Here is a 24,705-nt window from a genome sequence, read left to right on the forward strand (position 1 = left end):
TAAATGGAATGTTGAAGTTTATTGCAAGAGGAATAGGACATAAAAGTAGTGAAGTTTTACTACAGCTGTACATGGCCTTGTTGAGACCACATCTGGAATACTACATACAGTTTTGGTCTCCTTATTTGAAAAAAGATATAATTGCATTAGAAGCAATTCCCTGAGGGGATTTGATTTGATACAGTAGGTAGCAGGAGGATGTTTCCACTGGTGGTGGTAAGAGGTCTATCGTTTAAAATGGAGATGAGGAGAATTTATATCACTTCATGCCCACCTTGAGCTCATCTTGTCTTATTTTCCTCAACCTTATTTCCACTGAACTACTGACCACCTAACTTCCCATCCTGGCTCCTATGTTAATTGATATTGTACTCTTGCATCAGGTCCTGTCTCCCACTCCTTCAAATCAGTTGTTATTACCCCTCTCCCCAAAGAAAAACCCTTGACCCTATTATCCTTGCAAACTACTGCCCCATCCCTAACTTCTCTCTCCCTTCTTATGGCCTTGAATGAGTTGTTGTCTTAGTAGGACTAAAGTAGTTAAACACTTAGAAAAGTGTAGTAACCAGGCTCTAATGCAGCATATCCAGACATGCATTCTCCTGCTCACATATTCAATTTCTTTGTAGTGATCTTCATATACTCAACTTGTACTTAGATCACAAAGATTCAGACAAAAATATGAAGTGGCAAATTGTCTAAAGGCACTGCCTCATCTACCGTGCTAAAAAAGATTTCCAAATAAGATCACAATTCCCAAAGGATCAGCCAAATCCAAGTTAAAAACTCCATTGAAGTCCAGGTCAATGTATTAGGGAAATATAAGTACATCAGCATATGCTTATGTATAACCTGAAAGATTGTCTAAAAATTATTAAACATATACTTAAAGCTTGTTTGCACATACCTGCTCCTTTATGTGCATCAGTACTTGTAAACTCAAGGGTCCCATCATGGCAACGTTTTGGGTCTTCCTTGTATTCTTTGTGTACTCCTTCTGGACAGTATCGATATGCAAGGCCGTAATCAACTAAATATACCTAAGAAAGTTAGAAGTACAAGGTTGAGAAAGTAGGTGGTGGATTTCACAGACAAGATAAGCTCAGAGTGGGCATGAAGGAATACAAGAGAAAAACTATGCAAATGCTGGGCTAGGATAGTGGGAAACAATGATTTGAAAAACAATCTTAAAATGAGATGCACGTAAAAATCAAACTGGGTGTTGGACTATATAATAATCTAGCTAGATCACAAATAATACAATTTCAATTGGTAAAATTGTGAATGACCAAATACATAAAGTTCATCAGATAAACCTGCATAATCATAGCTTCATAAATGCAATAGCTCCATGAAAATGACAAAGTTTGGATCAAAGAACAGAGCTAACTCTATACGACATGTGATTGACTGTTTTGGTAGTCAGCTCCCAATGTGAAACAGTGATCAGAGCTTTATAGTCGATACAATTTCCTGTTCACAATTCAGACAAATGTAAAGAAACTAAATCGGTGGATAAAACTAACCTGTAGTAACATCAAACTTACCAAAGATGATTAGGAGTTTCCTGAACCAATGAATGTAATTCCCGAGAAGTTTAAATTAGATTAGTATCCATGAAGGTAGATAAATTCAATTATGTAGAAGGAAGTGATTGACTGTCACCATTGGGATAAAATATCCACTTTTGTTTTTTCCTACACCTATTTGCTTTCATTCCCTCAGCGCTAACACAACAAAGACATTTAAGTCCTGAAAACAACTTCAATCTCCACAGGGGCCAGACAGTGAACATTTCAGGACCTGACCATTTCTATGGGTGTTAGGGTCAGTGAGGAAGAAAAGAGATAGCGAGAAAAGAAACACGAGTGTTTTTCTGATTTTGTTTGAACTTCTAAAGCTCTGGCTGCTCCTCAACTTCTTTTGCCAGAGAATTTTCCTTCATAACTTAAGTGAACCCTAAATCGTTTCGAAAAATGTGAAATGCACAGAGAGCTACTCACACTAAAAAGAATTACCTGCATGGTACATTACAAATCCACCACGAGTACAACAGCATAATATTGAAACAATTTTGGAATCTGATAATATTTACTGTTTCCATTTACAAAGAGTTTATGCTACCTTAGTTATGCACAGAATCAAATTATTCTTATGGCAGATGAGTAACTGAGTAAAATATTGAGGACTTTGATGTCCCCATGGCCAATGGGCTCTAATGCAGCATACCCAGAGATGCATTCTCCTGCTCACATATTCAATTTCTTTGTAGTGATCTTCTACTTCTGGACAGGACTTCATATACTCAACTTGTACTTAGATCACAGAAGATTCAGATAAAAATATTAAGTGGCAAATTGTCTAAAGGCAGTGCCTCATCTACCCTGCTAAAAAAACAATTTCCAAATAAGATCAAAATTCCCAAAGGATCAGCCAAATCCAAGTTAAAAACTCCACCAAAGTCCAGGTCAATAACTCATTTAAAGCAAGATTTAACCAGCACTCTACTGAATGGCAGAAGAACAAATTATTAAATTGTCATTTTGATGTGAAGTAAGAAAGAAAGAGCTTGCATTTACTTAGCCTCTTTACACACCAGAAGTGTTTAATTGGCTGTGAAGCACTTTGGGCTGTCCTGAGGATGTGAGTGACTGTTATAATGTAAGCAAGGGGACGGTAATTGCCCTTGGCATCAAGGGACCTCTTACAGCATATGGCACTAAGGAAGCCTCATAAAACTGAAGTCAATTAGGATCAAGGGGAAAACTCTTCAAGAGATAGATTCACGCACAAACAGACCAGCCCTCACTTTTATGCATGAAATAATTTGATGACCGGTTAGAAAACATTATCTTTAGCATTTTGGAACCTTTGTGGTTAAAATGAGAAGGAGAAAACATTGTATAAAACTTTGTTTTTTTCCCTTTATAGGTACCACAAAGCAATTTACGATTGAACTAAATAATAAGTAAAACACAAAGAACCTCATTAGGATTCTTGTAACTGAGCAGAAGATTGGAAGCTTTGATGTCTCCATGCACGTACTCATGGTCGTGGATGTATTCTAGAATGTCAATCTATCAAAAGAAAACAATTGTAAGTTAAACAGCTTTGGATAGGAGTCATTAGGATCCTGATATCATTTTGTAACAATTATGCAAATGTAACAAAGTTTCATTCATGCAACAGGATATCCATCTACATACATATTCAAATTGTATATCTAACGGGTAAAACTCTAACTGAACTCAGACTGTTAATATTTTATTTTATGAAGCAAAATCATTAAAAATTTGATACACCTGAATTAGACCAACTGTTATAATAAACATTTTGATGAAGAAGCCACACATCTGAAACACTTACTAATTCTACAGCAAGGATTTGTTTTGGAAAGCTTATGATTTTCATACACAGAACAAAAACTGCATATCGATCAAATATACAAAAAGCTGCAAATAAAGTCTTCCAAACTGAACCAAATATGGTTAATGAAGGGTTCAGATTATCCAAGAGGAATGCATGAACCCCATAAGGTTCAGCAGCCTCATCATTTGTGTGCACCTTGAAAATAAAATTAAAAAGAATGAAAACTAGGACTTTTGAATCTTCATCTGAACATCCTGCACTTCACAATCCAGGATGAGTGCACTTTTGAGATCATATGTGGAAGATAGCACAAAAAAGGTAAAAATGTAAAAGCCACTTTTCACCTCAAATTATTTTCTTTCTGCGAATATTATGGAAACAAAATGTGTTTGCTCAAAGCTCCCCTTCACAGCAGTGGTATTCTGCTAGCTTGCTCAGGAAAGACAACGTACTCCGGATCAAGACAATTCAACAGCTTTTTCCAAATTTTTATGCTAGATAGTGATTTCCAAACTTGTCCCTCCCACCAAGAAAGGCCTTTTTATAGCAGACAACTGGATTTCGCAATATTAATTCTCTGTTGCGCAGCCAACTCACTGATGTGCATTATTTTTAACATGGATATAGCACTTATCGTGCCACTGGACACAGTTGGATGGCCAGTTACAACAATTCAGTAGTCTCCTCCAGCATTTTTTTACAATCTACTAAGCAATGAAACATATCTTTCTTCTATGACATGCTGTACAACAAGGATTAATATTCTTCAGCCAAGAGGTTACAGCAGCTATATTCCTCATCTGTATAACAAATCCATGTTACTATCAAGGTATGCCCAACATTAAGTCTCCAAATGTTCTACTACTTCCTTACTGTTCTTCATGTATGATTCCTATTTCAACAGCCATTCATTTTTAACCTCAAGACATCTATGTTTTGTGACAAAAGTTTTCTTGAGATTATGTATTCCACACCAAATGTTTCCTTCCCATGACACACAATATGCTCATTCAACACACTGGCATTTTGACTATGACCTGGTATGTCAGAGAAGCCTACCCCAGAGCCTGACTGTAGAGTCCCCTGCTGCCAACCCAGCTACGATCAACAAATGCAACACAGGTCAGGAATCAAAGCAGTGACACTGTAGCTCAGCTCTGTTGCATGATGTATTTAACAACTGAGTCAGAGGAGCTTTCCAATGTTAATTTCTGTTGATGCTGATAGAGGAACGGTTTGAATATCCTTTTCAGGCCAACAGTACAGAACAGATTAGTGAACAACCAGTGGAGAAGAATCATTAACCACTTTAAAACTGAGATGGCAAAAAAGCTATAGTGCAGGTCAGCATTAGGTAGAAAGTAAAACACAAGGCAAACCGTGATTAAGTGAAACCAAACTGAAGTTTTAAAATCCTTCAGATTGTAAGAATTTTCTTGAAATAAAAAAACAATTACAGCAACCATCATTGTCTCATCCTCATTCTATCTGGTAAACCCCAGGGGGTGGTTAGTGCGAATCACAAACAATATCAGATTGAAAAGACAACGATAGAAAAGGCTAATTACATTGTTCAGCTTTATAATAATTTAGATTGTTATAAGATCATTAATAGTGTGAACAACCCATCCAAATCAACTCTCCGAGGCCTAGGGTATCCAAACTAAAGCCCATGAGCCACATACGGTGCTTGAACCCTGGCCACCAAACCCATGAAGCTCTAGTGAAATAGTTTATTTTTTCCATAACATATATTAATGTGCAAGATGTTTTTAATTAGACAAAATTAATTTTAAACTATAGTCTACAACTTAGCTTGCAGGGAATGCTTTTATGCAAATTTAATTACAGGAAATTAGATTTTAATTTAGAGTTGTGATTGATGTTCTGTACTACAATTATTTATACGTGGGCAAGAGGCTCCATAGCACATAAATAAGTGGCCCGTGAAGACAGAACGATTTGGATGCTTGTGTCATGTGACTTTGCATTTCTTTTCTTCCCTACCAACTCAGTACTCCTTTGCAGGGATACCTTTCCAAAAGCAGGGTGTAAGCTTTATACCTTTCCCAAGTAGCCATTATTGAAAATTTTGAACTGATTGTGGAAGTACATTGGATTGTAGCTTCAACAGCAGTATGGAAGCTAAGATCACCTAACTCAGCACAGGCCATAAGACTATAAGACGTGGGAGCAGAAGTAGGCCATTCGGCCCATTGTGTCTGCTCCGCCGTTCAATGAGATCATGGCTGATCTGATCATCTTCAACTCGGCTTTCCTGCTTTTTCCCCATAGCCCTCGATTCCCTTACTGATTAAAAATGTCTATCTCAGCCTTGAATATACTTAACGACCCAGCCTCCACAGCACTCTGCGGTAAAGAATTCCACAGATTCACTACCCTCTGAGAGAAGAAACTCCTCCTCATCTCTGTCTTAAAACAAAGATCAAACTTGCTATTTTACCAGGCTAAGAGCCTTTACAGTATTTCAAAGTTATCAGATGAATGCTCAGCCTACAGCATTGCATTCCAGGAGGCTCCAGCCAACTATCAAAAAGTTCCAAAGTTTAAGAACTAGATTATTTCCAAAAGAAAGATTTTTTTTTAAACAAGGGCCAAGCCCATTCCAGGCTAAGTGTACACGTGACGATCAGATCACGATGAAAATTGGCAGAGACCTGGAATTGGCTTAGAAAATAATTCAATTCTCCAGCAATAACATGGTACCAGCTATTTGGGACAGTTTTAACACTTGTTACAAAAATGCCAGGTTTTTGCTGATTCTGAAAAAAATAAAAGATTAAAAACAATTGTCGCCACACTGGCACCTTCTGGATAACAAACACAAACTTACCAATCGAAGACCCAGCTGCAGCACAAATTTATTTGGAAAAATTTTATGATTTTGTTCAAATATTTTCTGAAGGTCAGATCCAAATCGATCCATCACCATAAACCTATAACTGAATTCAGAAAATCAGTTGAAGCTTGAAATGCAGCATTTCTAGTGTTCGTCTGTGATTAGCATTTGTTGGCAGTAAGGTAATCTGATCAAATAACATTTTTCTACATTAGAATACGACCAAATTCTGCAAATTTTTACTAACTTTTGTAATTTTAATTTTAACTGTAATTTGGCATACCATATCTGCTGCATAAGTTAGATGTGCACTTTTGACTGAAAAAAGGATGACAGACAGGAGGGGATCAGGGAGAAAAAGTCGGATATAACTGAGGCTTTTTGGTTTCTCACACAAGAGCCTAGAAATTTGATGGTGCCACATTGATTTTTCCACTGTATTATGGTGGGTGGTGCATGTGCTCATTATGTGCCCTGCCTGAAGTACATCGTTGCGCAATTTGAAATGATGGAAAAAGAGAAATGCAGGGTCTGCATCAGAACAGGTATTGGGTCCTTTATTTGCAATGCAAAGATAACACCTGGCTGCGGCCCAACGTGAAAACAGCACTGTCCTGAAAGCAGTCAATGCTGCTTTTAGGAATAGGTGGTCTACATGGAAACATAGGATGATGTAGCACAGGAGGAGACCACTCAATCCAGCATGCCTGTGTTGAACATGCAACCTAACCAATGGTCCATAACCCCATAACCAGCTGGAGGCTGCCACTAAAAATGCAAGTGTTATTAAAAAAAAATACTTGCCTGAATGTGGAGCCGGGTTCCTCGCTGGTTGACTGCAGTGCCAAATACCATCGACCCCTTCCAATCCAGGTCAAATTCTGGAACTCCCTCCCTAACAGCACTGTGGGTGTACCTACACCACCTGGACTGCAGCGGTTCATGAAGGCAACTCACCACCACCTTCTCAAGGGCAATTAGGAATCCATGATAAATGCTGGCCTACCCAGCGATGCCCACATCCCATAAATGAATATTTAAAAAATCCTTTCCCCTCTCCCAAGATTTACCCAAGGGTCGCAGCTACTGACACAGCATACTACAATAGAACTTCTCTTTTGCGAGCTGCCTGGGATACCCAACAGGTGCCTGCAGCTTCACTCTCTATCAACTGGAGTGTGCTGCTACTTGCCCAATAACTAAATAAATGTAATAAGCCCAGTATTTGAACAGAAAACATGCCGCTATATTTATTTACCAGCAAACAGATAAATTAAAGGTACCAAGGCTTTACCGTAACTATGTAACAAACCTTCTCAGGAAACATAAAGTAATTTTTCCTGTGCTAATGCTTAATTTAAAGTCCAACTGGGGGACTTTGCTACTGACCTGAATGGAACAGGCTCAAAGAACTAAATGGCCTATACCTGTCCCCTATCTACTAAAGTTGCTGGCCTGCCCTGATCCTTAATTACTTCTTGTAAGCAGCCAGCCCAGGCATATCTTTTGAACATATACTGAAACAATGGGAAAAAATGCTTTAATTATCTCAAATTCAATTAGAGCTGCCAATTAAGTTTAACAATATCTACAGGATGCTGCAGTGTCTTTCAATTCTAAGTCATTTAATCCAATTTTTTTTAGTGCAACTTTGTATTACAAGAAGCATCCCACAATTAAGTTGGTTGGTCCCCAAGAAACAGTTTGGACAGGTTTGCAAATGATGTTCCCTTCAAAAGCAAAGAGAAACATTCACATAATAAGACCTGCCTGAACTGTACTTAGTCCCATTGTATCAGTGCTTCTCAAACTGGGAACAAAAAGACTTAACGACTTGTATGTATATAGCACTTTTAACATAATGAAACATCCCAAGGCCCTTCACAGGAGCATTCTGAAACAAAGTGTGAAACGAGTCACATAAGGAAATTTTAGGAGCGATGATCAAAAGCTTGGTCAAATAGGTTTTAAGGGGGTACCTTAAAGGCAGAAAGGTAGAGAGGCTGAGAGGCGTAGGGATGGTTTTCCGGAGCCCAGAGCCTAGGTAACTTTCCAGGGGTCCGGGAAATAGTCAAGCAGCAGCAGGAATGAGTGGTAGAAGGAGGCAGGCTTTGTGTGAACTGGGGAGCAGAGAGTGGCCACCACATGTGCTACACAGTGGGCTGGCTGTCTCACCTTGAAGGCAGCATGCATGGAGGGACGCCAAGAGCAGCAGAAAGATCATCTGATAGACCCGCAATTACCAAGATTGGAGGTGGGTCAAGTGAGTTCACCCATGTTCAAGAGAGGGGAGTTTTTTTTCACATTTAAGTACAACATACTACATAGAATCAAAGAAAGAATGCCAAAATACAAGCTCACACAGGTAATATATTATAATTTAGATGGGGGATGGGGACGCAGGTTGGGTCCGTGATTACTAGTTCATTTGAAAAGGGGTCCTTCAACCAAAAAAGTTGAAGAACCACTGCAATCTATCAGCAAGGTTGGGCCTTTCAAGTAAATTAACCTAATTTTATGACTGGAAAGAAGATGTGACTAATAGCATATTCATCACACACAAAATCATTTCACTGCATAACCACTGGCTGTTAATGCATTTGCTGGGGTCAATAACTACTCCTTGAACTTTAATGGTGTTAAGACTGCATAGAATCTTACTGGAACTTTCAAATAGAATGGTCGTACTTACCTGTTGCCTCCTTTATCATATAGTCCTGACCCCCAATACTTAGGTACACCAAGATAATTCAATTTGCGGGACGCTATCCAGCTATGAACTGCAGGAAGTAAGGACATAAAAATCACACAAAAAAAAAATCAGATAAAATAATTGACATCACTTACATCATTAAAATCCCATTATCTATGAGAAGCATACTCATATTTTCCATAACTTTGAACATGACCCTAGGAGCAATGGTTTGGAAAATACATTTGAAGACAGACAACCAAAATAGCTATTTTGCTGGAATAAGCGTGAGCTACAACAGCGCTTCACACTAAATCCCACTCTCGTCCAGGTTACCAAGAACTAAAAATGAAAAGATCAGCATGCAGCATCCAGACTAAGGAGCGATCACTTGAGAGCATGTTAAAACCCAGCTAATTATGTACATCACAAATCCAAAAAAAAACTTAGCTGCTGCAGAATTAAGAATCTCACCAAAAGAAATTGCTGCATTTTTGATGCTGCCTCAAAGGATTAATACTTTAAGTTTCAAATATTTATTTGTGGATAGGAGCAATCATTTAAACTGAACTTTTACAAATTCAGGATGAACCGATGGGCACAGGAATGAGGCAACAACCCAAACAATCACAAGCATGACACATGTAGTGGGAATGCTGGTGTGATAAATATTTAGCAATTACAAACATATGAATTGTAGAAAGTCAAATTTTGCATTTGGATTTAGGAAGGCCAGATACTTACACAACAAATTGCATTTGACTTTTCGCATACAATATACTTAACTTACTTAGCTCTGGCTTTGCTGCTCTCATATAAAACTTAAGTTCTGAAAACAGTGGTCCATTGGCACTGGGTTCCTAGAAATAGAAGGGAATAAAGCAGATTTGTCTCTTGCAGGGAAATCCATGTTGAGTAACTTAATAGTTTTAGTTTAGTTCTATGTAGTAATCAAATAACCAAAGTATATTAAGTCAATATGATATGCTAAATTGCAGGGCATTAGTACATCACATGACTCGGTCTTTGTTAGCATCTCACTCACTTGACAAATGAGAAAAACCACATGGCCCCAAGCCAGTGATGCAAGGCATGAAGGTTGAAATGCTCTGGTCTAAGACCATCAAACTCCCTAGCAATTAAAACTTATCAGTTTGTATTCTGTAAATTCAAAAGCCTATTATGCAAAGAAAAACAGGTGTTAAAACATTCAGCCTTGTGCCTTAAAGTAATGTAGTGTAACTTGCGATGTTTTATGAGAAGCAGTTACTTCTCTTCATCTTTGATTCTGTAAGTTTAGAATTAAGTTCTATAATTAGTCTTTGTAGCTATGTAGTTCTCTTGGTTTATTACTTAGGAATGTGTCATGTTATATTTTTAAGTGAATCTTGCTGCCTTTATTTGAGCACACCAATCACTTTCAAACATTGATTTTATATGTATGTAACTTTGTAATTTTTGGTAAGGCTATGCACCGTACTGTATTTTTAATTGACTTATACCAAGCACTGGCAGAAACAACAGAAACATACAATGGCAAAGCAGTTCTTTCAAACAAAACACACTGATAAGCACTTGTCATAATGAGAGTTATACAGGATATGTAATACCGATATCTATAGATTAATTAGACATCTGGACTGATGAGTCCAGTGTTAATACACATTACATGTTCTCTTATCTCAAATAAGCCAACATTAGAACTATCCTAAGCTCCCCCCCCCACCCACCCCCGCACCATTGTCTTAGGATAAAAGTCAAAAAGTTTAATGAAATGACAAACCCCCCACTCCCGCACCATTGTCTTAGGATAAAAGTCAAAAAGTTTAATGAAATGACAAAAAAAGGTGAGAGGTGACAGATGAGAGGGACGATCCCACGAGTAATAGCCACCTTAGAGGGCCAGTCAGGAGACAACAGGAAATGATATCAGTAGATGACCAGCACCCCTAAGAGATCAATCAGATATTGATCATGTACCATTCAACCAATCAGGGACTGATCATATGCTGTTTGGGCCAATCAAACTAAAGGATACTACTGATCTAGCGAGGGTTAATAAACAACAACTTGCAGTGGTTAAGGGCGCAACACAACAAGAAGAAAGATGATAAACATCAGTCTACAGAACAAGAGACAGTGCCACAGTCAGCCGCAAGTCGAGAGCCGGTGTTCCAGAGCGAACGGACTGATTCACTGCCTTTGTTGAGTATTGTAATTTTGTACATATTGCAATTATCTTAATAAATTCTGCAAAACTTGTGACAACACATTTGTACCTGGAGTGGTCTGTAGCTAGTCAGGAACTACAGCGTCCTTTAGATAACTTTCTCAACTCATTCTGACATTTGTCATTGGCTTGAGTATTACAATTGAGATTGGAGTGAGCTCCAAATCTTACACCTCTAAACTATGTACCATTGAAACCATAATATTTTGCCTGACAGATCTAGTATATTTTGCCAGGAAAACAGCCATATAACTATATTATATATGGCTTTACCGTAGTAAAACATCCCAAGGCACTTCACAGGAGTATTATCAAACAAAGCTCAATAGGTATTATAAAAGCAAAATACAGCGGATGCTGGAAATCCGAAACAAAAATAAAAATACCTGGAAAAATTCAGCAGGTCTGAAAGCATATGCGGAGAGGAATACAGTTAATGTTTTGAGTCCGTATGACTCTTCATCAGAACTAAGAAATATAGAAATGAAGTGGAACCTTCAACCAGCTTATATTCCACTCAAAACATTAACTGTATTCCTCTCCACAGATGCTGTCAGACCTGCTGAGTCTCAACAGGTATTAGGTCAGGCGACCAAAAGATTAGTCAAAGAAACATCTTAAAGGAAGAAAGAGAGGTAGAGTGGTAGAGAGGTTTAAGGAGGGAATTGCAGAGCTTAGGGCCTTGATAGCTGAAGGTACAGCCAGCAATGAAGTGATTAAAATCTGGGGTGCTCAAGAGGGCCAGAATTAGAAAATGCAGTTTTCTCAGAGGGTGGGTATGGTTGAAGAAGGGTATAGAGGTCAGAAAGGGCAAGGCCAGGTGGGATTTGAAATCAAGAATGAGAATTTTATTTTGGGGCATTGCTTGGACTTGGTGCTAGTTAGGACACAAGCAGAGTTTCAGACGACCTGAAGTTTATGGAGGGTAGAATGCAAGAGACAGGTCAGGAGAGCATAAGAGTAGTCAAGTCTAGAGGTAATGAAAGACATGGGTATGAGTTCAGTGGCAGGTGAGCTAAGGGTGGGAATAAGTTGGGTAATGCTATGACAAAGCAAACAGGCGGTCTTTATGATGGTGCAGATAAAAGACACAAAACTCACTGCAGCATTGCAATGAAACCCAAACCCACAGACATGTTTTGAACCACATAATACAAAAGCCAAACTGCAGCCAACAGCACAGGGCGGTGCAACAAGGGGTTAATTCGGGCATTTAGTAAAAGACAGTGGCTCATCAAAAGGGTTTGGACATTGTTTCATGATAACAATCAGTCAATGAGACCAGGGAAGACCTGCCATTGACTAACACAATTAAGAGACTGATTACCTGACACAATGACACAAGGAACATATCAATATAATACAATCAGGAATTGTAATGCTACTAAGGCCTGCATCACTAGCAATAGCACTGCAACTATGATTGGTTCCTCTCAAGGAGAGGAATAGGGTCATTCAAACCTTCATCAAACCTGGAGCCAGCTGCTGTATTGTCTCAAAACAGCAGAATTGTTAAAACAATGTGAGAGCCGACCATATTCATCTGGGATATATTTTCCATGGAAAAACTCTATTGTTTCAACCAGTATGAGCTGATCATATTGGTCTGGACTATGTGTGGAATAAACTAAGAGTGCTAACTCCCAATCATTGGAACAACAAGAACAACAGGAAATATGTTTGATAAGTCTGAGTTGGATCATTATGAAAAAGGGCATATCAGGGTGTGGTTACTGCAATTGGAAGGAGGGTCAGGGTTGGTCAACTTGACTCGGGGTCTACAAACAACACTGGACAAACCAGCCGTGTTGGGGATTGTAAGTGTTTCAGCCAAATCGTAGTGATATTGGTCTGAGGGTTTTGTGAAGATTTGGGACAAAAGCATAGTGTTTTGGCCCGAATTCTGTAGGATTTAAACCAAGTCGTGGTGACTTTGTTCTGGGTTAACTGGGAACTGTGGTCGAATCACAGAAGGGTTCAGCTGGGAATTGGGGTGTCAATTTCTGCCAGCCACAGAAGGTTTTATACCGGGGACAGGTTGTTTTAATTTTGTGGTTTTGTGTGTTATTTAGCTAATCTTAGAAGCATCTGTATTAGGGACATTAATGGGTTCAATAAAACGTCAAATTTATGGTTGAGCCCCGTGTCTGTGCAATTTTGTTCTTTATAAATCCTGAAGTCCAAGAGCCAATTGTAAAGGGGAACAGGAACCCCATCATCACCTCAGGGTCAACTGCTGCATCAAGGTTGTAAGCAGCCTGGTACTGCCTCAAATAGTTGCCAAGGAGAGTGATGGAGTCAGTGGCTAGGCAATGGATTTTGTGGCAGAGACCAAAGACAACGGCTTTGGTCTTCCCAATATTGAGATATTTAGTTGGAGGAAATTTCTGCTCATCACGTACTGGGTGGTGGACAAGCAATGTGACAACACAAAGACAGTGAAGAGTCAAGAGACATGGTGGTGAGGTAGAGTTGGTTTATGGATGACGTCGCAGAGGGGCTGCCCGTAGATAAGTCTTAGGGGGTACCCCAGAAGCAACCACATGGGATCTGGAAGAGTAGTGTCCTGGACCCAACTATCTTCAGCTGCTTCATCAGTGATCTTCCTTCTATCATAAGATAGAATGTTATTGTTTATTGCAAGGCGAATTGAATACAAGAGTAGGGAGGTTATACTTCAGTTATACAGGGCATTGGTGATACCACATCTGGACCAGTGTGTACAGTATTGGTTTCCTTATTTAGGGACAGATGTAAATGCATTAGAAACAGATCAGAGGTTTACAAGTTCAATAGCTGGAATGGGTGGGTTATCTTATGAGGAAAGGCTAGAGAGGCTAGGCTTGTATCCAATGGAGGTTAGAAGAGTAAAGGACGACTTGATTGAAACATACAAGATCCTGAGCGGTCTTGACAGGGTGAATGTGGAAAGGATATTTCCTCTTGTGGGAGGATCCAAAGCTCAGGGTCATTTGTTTCAAAATAATGGGTTACACCATTTAGGACAGAGATGAGGAAAAAAATTTTCTCTGAGGGTTGGGACACTTTGGAATTCTCTTCCTCAAAAGATGGTTCGGGCAGAGTCCTTAAATATCTTTAAGGCAGAGGTAGATAGATTCTTGATAAGCAAGGGGGTGGAAGGTCATCGGGGGTAGGCAGGAATAAGGGGTTAAAATTAGATCAGCCATGAACTTACTGAATGGTGGAGCAGGCTTGAGGGGCCGAGTGCCTATTCTTGCTCCTATATTCATATAAGGTCAGAAGTGGGGATGTCCACTGATGATTTCACAACGTTCAGCACCATGAATGGCTCCTCAGATACTGAAACAATCCATGTCCAAATGCAGTAAGGCCTGGACAACATTCAGGCTTGTGCTAATAAGTGGCAAGTAACATTTGCACCACACAAGTGCCAGGCAATGACCATCTCCAACAAGTGAGAATCCAACCATCTCCCCATGACATTCAATGGCATTACTATCACTGAATGCCCTACCATCACCATCCTGGGGGGTTAGCGTTGAATAGAAACTGAACTGGACTAGCTATATAAATACTGTGGCTACAAGAACAGGTCAGAGGCTGGGAATTCTCCAGCATGTAACTCACCTCCCAACTCCCCAAAGCCTGCTCACCATCTACAAGGCACAAGTCAGGAGGGTGATGGAATACTCTTCACTTGACTGGATGAGTGCAGCTCCAACAACACTCAAGAAGCTTGACACCATCCAGAACAAAGCAGCCCACTTGACTGGCACTCCACCCATCATCTTAAACATTCATTCCCTCCACCAGTGGCAGCAGTGTGTACATCTACAAGGTACACTGAAGGAACTCACCAAGGCTCCTTCGACAGCACCTTCCAAACCCGTGACCTCTACCACCTTGAAGGACAAGGGCAGCAGATGTATGGGAATGCCACCACCTGCAAGTTCCCCTCCAAGTCACACACCATCCTGGCTTGGAGCTATATCACCGTTCCTTCACTGTCGTTGGGTCAAAATCCTGGATCTACCTCCCTAACAACACTGTGTATCTACACCATATGGACTGCAGCGGTTCAAGAAGGCAGCTCACCACCACCTTCTCAAAGGCATGTAGAGATGGGCAATAAATGCTGCCCCTGCCAGAGATGCCCACATCCCATGGAAGAATGAAAAAGCCATTGCTGGTGATTCTCTAGCTACGAATGGATAGGTAAGAATGGAACTAGGCGAATACAGTCCCATCCAACTTAGTGATGGAGGGGGGTGGGGGGGGGCACCGGAGGAGGATGGTGTGGTCAACCATGTCAAGGGCTGCAGACAGATCGAGGAGGGCTTGGAGAAATAGGTTTACTAATGGCACATAGATGTCATTTTGACGTTGATAAGAGCCTATTCCATACTATGGCAAACATGGAGTTCTGGAAAACATGGGCATGGATTTAGGAGGCAACAAGGACTTGAGAAGATAGGAAGGCTGGAGATGAAGGCAGTAGATTGTAAGGATGGAGAGGTCATGTCTGTTTCTTAGACTGGGGTGATAACGGAAGATGAAAAGGAGAAGGGGATACCATCTCAGGAGAAAGAACCCTTTAAAATATCAGCCATTGTGGGAGGCAGGACCGAAAGTTGGGTGGTCAGCACTAACTGTGGATAAGGCCAAGGGATCAAGTGGAGTGTTCCATGGACAAGATGAGCTTGGAGATGGCATCTGGAGAAACAGCGGAGAAAATACAGAAAGGGCAGGAATGTGAGGATTTGTGGCGAGGAGAGGGGTGTTGGGGGAACCTCAGAAGTTTGATCTAATGGGCTAGAGGGAGGGAAGCAGCAGAGGCAGCTGAATTATATTCTCTATTTTAGTGACAAAGAATTCAATGGTGCATTCTCCATGGCAATGCCTCTACCAGAATTCACTTGCCAACAAATCAGCACTCTCTTCTCATAAATGAAAATTGTTGTTTTCCCTTATATTGATACTCTTGCAGTGTCCTGATGAGTGCAAGAGCAGAAGCTTCAACATCTCTTTTCAGCAATTACTTGTGTAATAGAGAACTCATTACCCAGCATGCATGATGGAAGGGAAATTGCTCTTGTCTCTGGCATTGAATGCTTGCACTATCTCAGGAATAGAGGCATTTCGCTATCAACATGGATGCTGAGTCACCAATATACTGAAGTGGGGAACTAGCTGCCGGATGCCGGGGCGGGGCAGGTTGGGGGGGGGGGGGGGGGGGGGGGGGGGGCGGGAGGCTAGGCATCAGGGGCTTAAATTGGTGGAAGAGGCAGACTGGGGAATGAAGAGAGAAGGTGATTGGGGAATGACAGCAGAAATGGAGAGAATGGCTTCCCCTTTTCTCTGCCCTCAGTTTTCCCTTTGCCTTCTCTCAGATGGCCTTCCAGTTCTTGGAAATCATACAACAGCTGCTAGCACAAAATGACAAATGAAGATTCTCAATTACAGGTAACCGAACTGTGATAAGAAAAATCCAACAGTATTTGTAAAAGTCACATGATCTGATGTCACCAATCCAACATCACATGCTCAGATGTCATCTGGCCAGAACATCACTTGACCCCAAACCTCCTGTAATGCCTCCAACAAAAATTGGCAAACCTACTTAAGGTACTAGTAAACTGCTAACAGCTCCCCATCCAACCCCCAACACTTCAAACATTTGCAGCTGCAACACACGGATGGCGAGGAGAGTTCTAGACAGGGATCTTCTGGATATTAATTCCCCTGCAATTTGGCTAGGCTCTACCAGGCGCTTTGGCCCTACAGCAACCACCTCACCCTGTATAGATTTCAAAAGTAGCCAGTCCCAGGATCAGGACAACCCTCCCCCCTCAACGTAAAAGGGTCCTGAGATGGCAATAAACTAGGAAACCCACCCATTAAAAAATGAACTGAAATCACAATGATAGCAAAGGTTCCAGAATTAGGCACAATTTCAGATGAGGGTGAAAAGAATAAGGAATGCTACAGGAGACACATAGACAGTCCCAAAATATTTGTTTCATCTAGTAAACTGTACCTAGTGACCACTTTGCAAATAATTACTCCTACAAAGAAAAAAACGCCTGAAACGAGTCCCTTAGGCGCCCTTAATTTACCTGTTTCATTATAAAGTCAAACAAAATATAGGAAAGGAATAATCTTCCAGAAATATTCGACAGCTGCAGCTGAATTACACGGTGCTGTGATGTAAACCAGATCTGCTCACCGAGCCAGCTGAGCAACGGAGTATAATGCTGATAAAAATGTCTGAGGTGGATGCAAAGTGGCACAGCCATCAACTATATACAGTAAAATGGGGATTCTTGCTTCTCCACTCATGGGAGTCCCACATTATGGTGGATTATTGAAGTTTCACTATCATTTTTCTTTCAAGCAGTTTTTTTTAAAGTAGTGTCTGTTTCACATTATCACCTCATCTCACAACCGCTAAACTATCCTGCAAGCTGTACAATTCAAATAAATGGATAGACAGATAAGACACACATGTCCAAAGAATCTGGCCTTGCATTGATTCTACTTATTTTCTCCATATTACTGCCTGCTAAAGCCAGAATAAATTTGTGCAAAGTTGAGTTTCTAAAGCAAATTTAAAAATCAAATTTATAAATTTTCAGACCAAGCCATTTAAGTCTTAAATGTTAAATTAATGGCCATTTTCACACTGTCTGCAGCCCTGGTACCTCAAAGCAATCTGAACTGTTAAGGTTAACTGGCAAGCAAATGTTCTATCCAAGGAGAGCTTCTTTTTTTAAAACATATACTTTATTCATAAAATTTGTGAATGTATATTACAGTACAATTCAAGTGTGGCAGTTCACATAGTGCAATATAGATCAATTAAGTTAAGTACAGTACATGGCACTCAAGGGTGTCTCACTCCATTTACAATGCAGATTACATCTACATGTGCAGAACACATTTTCTAATAATTACAGCCAGAGGGGGTTTTACACCTTGGTTTACTATAGCAGGACGGCCCTAAACTATATCATTTCCTCAGAGCCTTTGTGATAGCTGTCCCAAGCTTCAGTGCACCCCTCAGCACATAGTTCTGGACTTTGGAATGCTCCAGTCTACAACACTGTTGTGGCAACTCCTTACACTGGAAAACCAGCAAATTTCCAGCCAAAGTGCGCCTTTAACTAACTTGATGGTCTTTCAGCAGTAGTTGATGTTTGTCTTAGTGTGCTTCCCTGGGGATAGTCCAGAGTAGTGTTACAGATTTGCTCATGATGAACCTTGACAAAAAGCACTGCATCTCTTTCCAGACATTTTTTGCAAATGAAAATTCCGAATGAGAGAGGCAATGGTGTCTTCCCCACCACAGCTGCCTTGAGAACAGCATGCATTGGCAGTGAGAATCTGGGTATGCATGATTCATTTAACTGGGAGGGTCCTTCTCAACACCAGCCAAGCTGTTTGAAAACACCACATTGCCAAATGATTTTGACAGTCTGACTGGGGAACCATCCGACAGGTTCCACCATTTACTTTTGCCTCAGGGTCTCAAGGATGTTGTGTGCGATCACTGCCTGATCAATTTGTGGCCAAAGGTGTTTCTCTGCATAAACTTTTCTACGAAGGTCAGGCAGTAAGGCACAATCCAACTGAATGGAGCATTTCACGGCCTCAAGAAGAAATGACAGAAGTTAGCACATCAGTGCATTTCAATATAATTCACAAATCAACATAAAAAGGCTCAAATGTGCTTCTACTTACCACTTTAATAACATATGAGGCACAAGGTCCAACTGCTTTGTCAGAATTTCCATCAGCTAAAACAAAAAACAAAATTAAAATATAAATCCAATGGCTCCACATAATAGTCAAAACCCGCGGGAAAAGTGGTCCAACTGTGGCTAACGGAGAAGTGAAAGATAATTTTAAAGGATTGGGCTTATAGCGTTGTCAACAAGAGTAGGAAGCCTGAGGATTAAGGAGGTTTTAGAATTCAAAGCATAATCAAGAAATTGATAAAGAAAGAAGTTAGAATATGGAGTAGACTGCAAGAGATGTAAAAACAGATTGCTAAAGCTCCTATAGGTGTAGAAAAGGGAAGAGAAAACAGGAAACAATACGCCAGTTACCCAGGTATTTGGGAAGATGCTAGAATCTATTATTAGGGACGTGATAACAGGGCACCTAGAAAATCATATCAACGGGCAGGATGAACATGGGTTTATGAAAGGGAAAAAATGCTTGATAAATCTGTTACTAAGTTTTGGCGAAGGAGGATTTGGGTCAGCTGTGATGTCTTTTAGTTAGAGAAGCTTGATGGCCATCTCCACAATTCACTGAAGTCCTATAAACACCTTTGGGATTATACTCTTGCTATGCTTATCTCTCAGGAAAGGAAAAAAGAACATTTGGGGAAAAAGGTTTAGCTCCTTCAACTTAAAATTTTCATGTAAATTAACACCAAATTGTACAATACAATAATAACTGTATTGTCTCTCCTAAAAATGTAATAAATACATTGATGTATAAACGAAATGGGGAACCATTCCCCTAAACCATGAGAAAACGATGATTTGAATCTGAAACCTGTTCTCCCCACCCCTCCTACATTCTGACTTGCATAGTTGACACCCCTTTCATTTTTATCCTGAACTCACAGGGAATTAAAAAATGAATCAACATGCAAATTATAAAAGAACATACACTGCAAAATAACAAGAGAAAATCAAAAACATTAATAAATTTATTCAGACTCAGGCTTCCTACATTTCCAGTGTAAAATACTGATGGCAAACCTACAATTTTTGGGTGACAGTGATCATAGGAACTAGACTTTGGCAAATAAACAGCAAGAGCACGTACAGATGTGGTAAATCTTCCTCCTTTGCAAGTTTGCTAGCCACATATGGAACACTGTGGAGCTGGAGTATGCAGAGCAAGATATACAAATAGTTATGCTTTAAAATTTGACCTGCATCTCCTTTGCTATGTCCACAAATTAATGATGTTTTCTATTTCTTAGAGATTCTCAATCTGGAAAGCAATATGGTTACTTTCTTTCAGACCATTTTTATATATATGTTATATTTTATTTCTAGGCAATGCAAATCAAGCCAAAATTAGAAATTCAGCTATAGAATCTGACTCCACATTCAGCTATCTTTTGGTGTGTTAGTTTGGCACCAAACACTGTGCCACTGGTATTTTATTTTCTTTCCTAAAGGTACAAACTTTAAGCTGCGGTTCCAACAGTTCTCCGGTGCCTAATCCAAATGTCCATGAGATAAGTGAGCACCCACAGGGAGTGTTAACAGACTTCACAGTTCTGGGAGTCATCAATGGATGGCAACTACCTACCCTGCCTAATCATAAATCAAGTACAAAAACATTTTTCCACAACTACACCTACCACTTGAATCACATATACTTTAATAATGGCTTGATACATACACATTCACAAGCCTCCAAGCTGATTAACTCCTATCTGTTTATTCCTCATTTTAAGGGAATCAGATTTATTTACTTCTTTAATAGTTAAACTAATCTAACCAGGAATCAAATTCAAACCAAACAAAACAATTGAATCCACAATTCCTTTAAAGTTTAAAAATACAATTACAGTAATTCTAAATTCGTGTTAGCTCAGCATTTAAGAATCTATTTTAGTACTGTGTTTAACTACATAATTTTAAAAACAGAAGGAATACAAAAACATGAACTGAGGAACCAGCACATCAAACTATTCCTTGATTAATTTCAAGAGATTGCATAATTGTATAACCTACTTAACTACATAATGTGTTTCACGTTCCTGGAAAACACAATTAATGAACTGTACTGTTTTTAAATACTCAGTCGGCTAGTTACTAAAATCATACATTAATGTTTAAAGTACAAAATGTTTATCGATGTACTATACTATGTACTGACAGTTCTGAACAGTTACAAGTTCAAAAGGGCCTCAAAGGGAGGAAGTGACTCATCAAGATTGACATGTGGTCATCACACCATCTGTATAAGTGCAGAAGTATATAAGGTCATTTAGCAAAAGACAGACCCACCACTCCCACCCAAAATTTGCATTATACTTCATCAGGAAGCCTAGTCCAAGGATCTCTCCAAAGTGCTGTCAGTGATCATTTCACTACTTACTAATTAATTTTTCATCTCTTCTCTAAGCTAGGAAAGCTTAATATCAAGCACAAGCTCGCTTTCTGTGTGTGACTGAGTGCTTGCAATAAATACTGCCAGCTCTAACTCTCTCAGCAGGAACACGATGCACTGACATGCATCTACAGCTTCTAGCAAAGCTGCTCTCCACCTTCATTTGGGAAATGCAGCAAGGCCACCTCAAGAGTGGAAGGCATTTACCATCCCAGAGTTGGGAGACTTTTTTTAATATATCCCAACAATGCCACCTGAAATCTGTTTCTACCAAGATTAAAAGCTCAGCTCTCATGAAAAAAATTCAGAAGTGGGCTTGGGAATAGGCACCTTTGCTCAGTGACATTGAAGTTAAAATTCTCATTCATTTTCAAACCTTCCCATGGTCTCACCCCTCCCCATCTCTGTAATCTCCTCCAGCTCCCCAATCTTCCAAGATACCCATGCTCATCTATTTCTGACCTCTGGAGCATCCCTGATTTTAATTGCTACACCACTAGCAGCCTAAACCCCAAGCTCTGGAATTCCCTCCCTAAACGTTTCTGCCTCACTACCGCACTTTCTTCCCTTAAGATACACCTTAAAACCTACCTCTCTGATCAAGCTTTTGGTCATTTAATGGCCCAGATCTTCCAGTCTTAGATCGTAGGAGACTGGACATACAAGCCAAGATGTGCATGGGACCATGCAAAAGTCCAAGACACTGACCTCCCTGGGAATCAAGCTCAGAAGACCCAGCAAGAAATGCAGAGCAGCATTGTGACGCAGCCAAATTTGAGAGAGTGGCAATCCGACAATGATAACTGCTCTGTGGAAAATCCTGTCACGGTTCATTCTTATTTTCTTTTATAATGCTCCTGTGAAATGCCTTGAGGTATTTTAGTTAAAGGTGCTACATAAACAGAAGTTTTTGTTAAACTGTAATTTTCCGACTGACATATCAAACAAGAATGGCTAACAAAGAAAAGCTGATACAATCTGGGACATTCCTGGCTTGAACTTCAGAAAACTGCTATTTATCAATTGCACAATAAGCCACCCTTTAAAAAGTGTCACTGTAGGATACTACTTTATCCCATTCACAGATGAATTCATTTGTAGCTATCATTCCTCAGCTATATTCTCCTAATAACAGAAACTGACTTTACAATTATCAAACTGAGTTGTTAAACCTTATGCTTCAGCTGTTAAACAAATCAACATGACAGTTAGTGTACGCAATCCCGCATTTGAATCACTCAAGATCCATTAGTCCATGGTCTGTATTTACCCAGGTACAGGAGGCCAAATCCACCTCTCCCGATTGGCTTCCCAATTTTCCATTGCTTTTTTGCAGTGTCAGTCAGCACTTCGCCTGGTTTAAGTTCCTCTGCCATCTTTCTCTTGGGCGGAGCTCTTGTTCTGACAGCTGCAACACGTTTGGGAGGCATCTGAAATTTCAAAAAATACTTCTTGTGAAATAAAGAACACCACCTTTGGACAACTTAAATGCAGAAGTATAACCGATATAATGTCATTTCTTTACAGCAGAAGTGGAGGTGCTGAGAGTTGCCACAAGAAATCCTCAAATGCCAAGTCTGTCAACAACACTTTAAGAAATTCTAAAGTAAGGGTTGTTCTGCATATTTGTTGATTAGAAATCTTTTCTAGGCCAAGAGGTAATTTACTCCCAAGCAGCTCCCTAAGACAGGCAAGTTGATTACCAACAGATACCACACAGGCATCTCAGAACATGTTGCTTTGCTGATTACGCCTCCAACCTGTGAGCTGTTGCTCTCCATCACTTCCTAATGGAGGAACGAAACACAACCAAATACACTTTTTAAGGTTTTGTAAACGAGAGCCTATACTCAATGGAATACTGCACAAGGAAAATTGGTATTTATACAGCACCTTTCACAGCCTCAGCACATTCAAAAGTTCTTCACAACCAACAAATTACTTCTCCAGTGTGGTGACCATTGTAATGGAGACAGCACAGCAACAAATGTACATGTAGCAAGGTCCTACAAACAACAACAAAGAAATGAACAAATAACGTGTTGCATTTCCCTGAGACCCCCATTGTTCTTACCCTACAGAACTGATTTCTTCTCATCTTAACTTCTCCCCAGCCCTCCATGGAGTCTCTTCCAACCTCCACCCATGACTCTTCCCACACCTCTGGCTCCAATAGTTTCTAGTTTCCTGATCCTAACCACCACCTTTTCATCATGGATGTCAAATCAATATACACCTCCATCCCTCTCCCAGTACAGCCAGAGGGCTCTCTGCTTCTTCCTTGAACTGAGGCTCAACCAGTCCCCATTCACCACCATCACCCTCCTATGCCTGGTTGAATTTGTTCTCACACTAAACAACTTATTTTACTCCACTCATTTCCACCATTTGGGTCCTACCTATGCCTGTTTTTTCATGGGGTATGGGAACATTGAGCTCCAATCCTCCTCAGGTCCCTTCCTCATCTCTTTTTCCTGTACATTGATGACTATATCAGTATGGTTTCTTTTGCTCTCGCACTGAACTAGAAAATGTTAATTGCATTGTTTTCATTTTCCATCCTCCTCTCATCTTCACATGATCCATCTCTGGTCTTCCCTCCCATTCCTCAACTTCTCCGTCTCCATTTCTGTGGATTAGCTATAATATCCACTATAAGCCCACTGACTCACACAGGTACTCTGACTATACTTCCTCCCACCCTGCACTCCAAAAGGACTCTACTCCAGTCTCCCATCTGTTCTGTTGATGATACCTTCCACATCAGTGCTTCCAACATATTGTCCTTTTCATTCAACCAAGGGTCCCCCCCGAAACATTGTTGATAGGGCCCTCAACCATGCTTGTTTCGTTGCCCACACTTCTGCTCTCACCCCACCCCACTCCCGCCTTCATCCCACCCCACTCCCAGAATCACAAAAGGGTTTGCGTTGCCCTTACTTGCCACCCACGTTCAACAGATCATCCTCTGCCATTTCTTCCAGATCAAACTTATATGCTCTTCCCCTTTCAGGGTTACAAAGGACTGTTCCCTCTATGGCACCTTGGCCCACTCCACAACCTATACCTTCCCTTCCCGTGCAAGCACAGGAGATACAACACCCACCCTTTTACCTCCTCCCTTCCCAAAATCCAGGGACCAAAACATTGCTTCCAAGTGAAACAGCGATTTACTTCTACTTCTTTCAATTTATTATTCTGTACTTGTTGCTCACAATGCGGTCGCCTCCACAATGGGGAGGCCAAATGCCGACTGGGTGTCCACTTTGCAGAAAACCTCCATTTAATGTGACACCAAGCTTCCTTTCTGTCACTTCAATTCATCATCCCTCTGTCTTCAGCCTTCTGCACTGTTCCAATGAAGTTCAATGAAAGCTCAAGGAACACCAACTCATCTTTCAATTGTAACCTTTGCCCCTATTTTATCAG

General features: G+C 40.3%; 1 protein-coding gene across 1 annotated transcript in view; it reads right to left on the reverse strand.

The window, feature by feature from the left end:
- Window positions 1-24,705, reverse strand: part of vrk1 (VRK serine/threonine kinase 1) — a 67,547-nt gene that overhangs the window by 30,847 nt on the left and 11,995 nt on the right. The window contains exons 2-8 of the mRNA XM_078562170.1: window positions 22,547-22,706; window positions 18,874-18,929; window positions 9,712-9,781; window positions 8,922-9,009; window positions 6,224-6,332; window positions 2,985-3,077; window positions 908-1,040 (exon numbers count right to left, since the gene is read on the reverse strand). Coding sequence (XP_078418296.1) covers window positions 908-1,040; window positions 2,985-3,077; window positions 6,224-6,332; window positions 8,922-9,009; window positions 9,712-9,781; window positions 18,874-18,929; window positions 22,547-22,706 — 709 coding nt within the window. The remainder of the gene's footprint in view (window positions 1-907; window positions 1,041-2,984; window positions 3,078-6,223; window positions 6,333-8,921; window positions 9,010-9,711; window positions 9,782-18,873; window positions 18,930-22,546; window positions 22,707-24,705) is intronic.

This window comes from Cetorhinus maximus, chromosome 18, assembly GCF_964194155.1.
Source record: "Cetorhinus maximus chromosome 18, sCetMax3.hap1.1, whole genome shotgun sequence".
NCBI classification, from domain to species: Eukaryota; Metazoa; Chordata; class Chondrichthyes; order Lamniformes; family Cetorhinidae; genus Cetorhinus; species Cetorhinus maximus.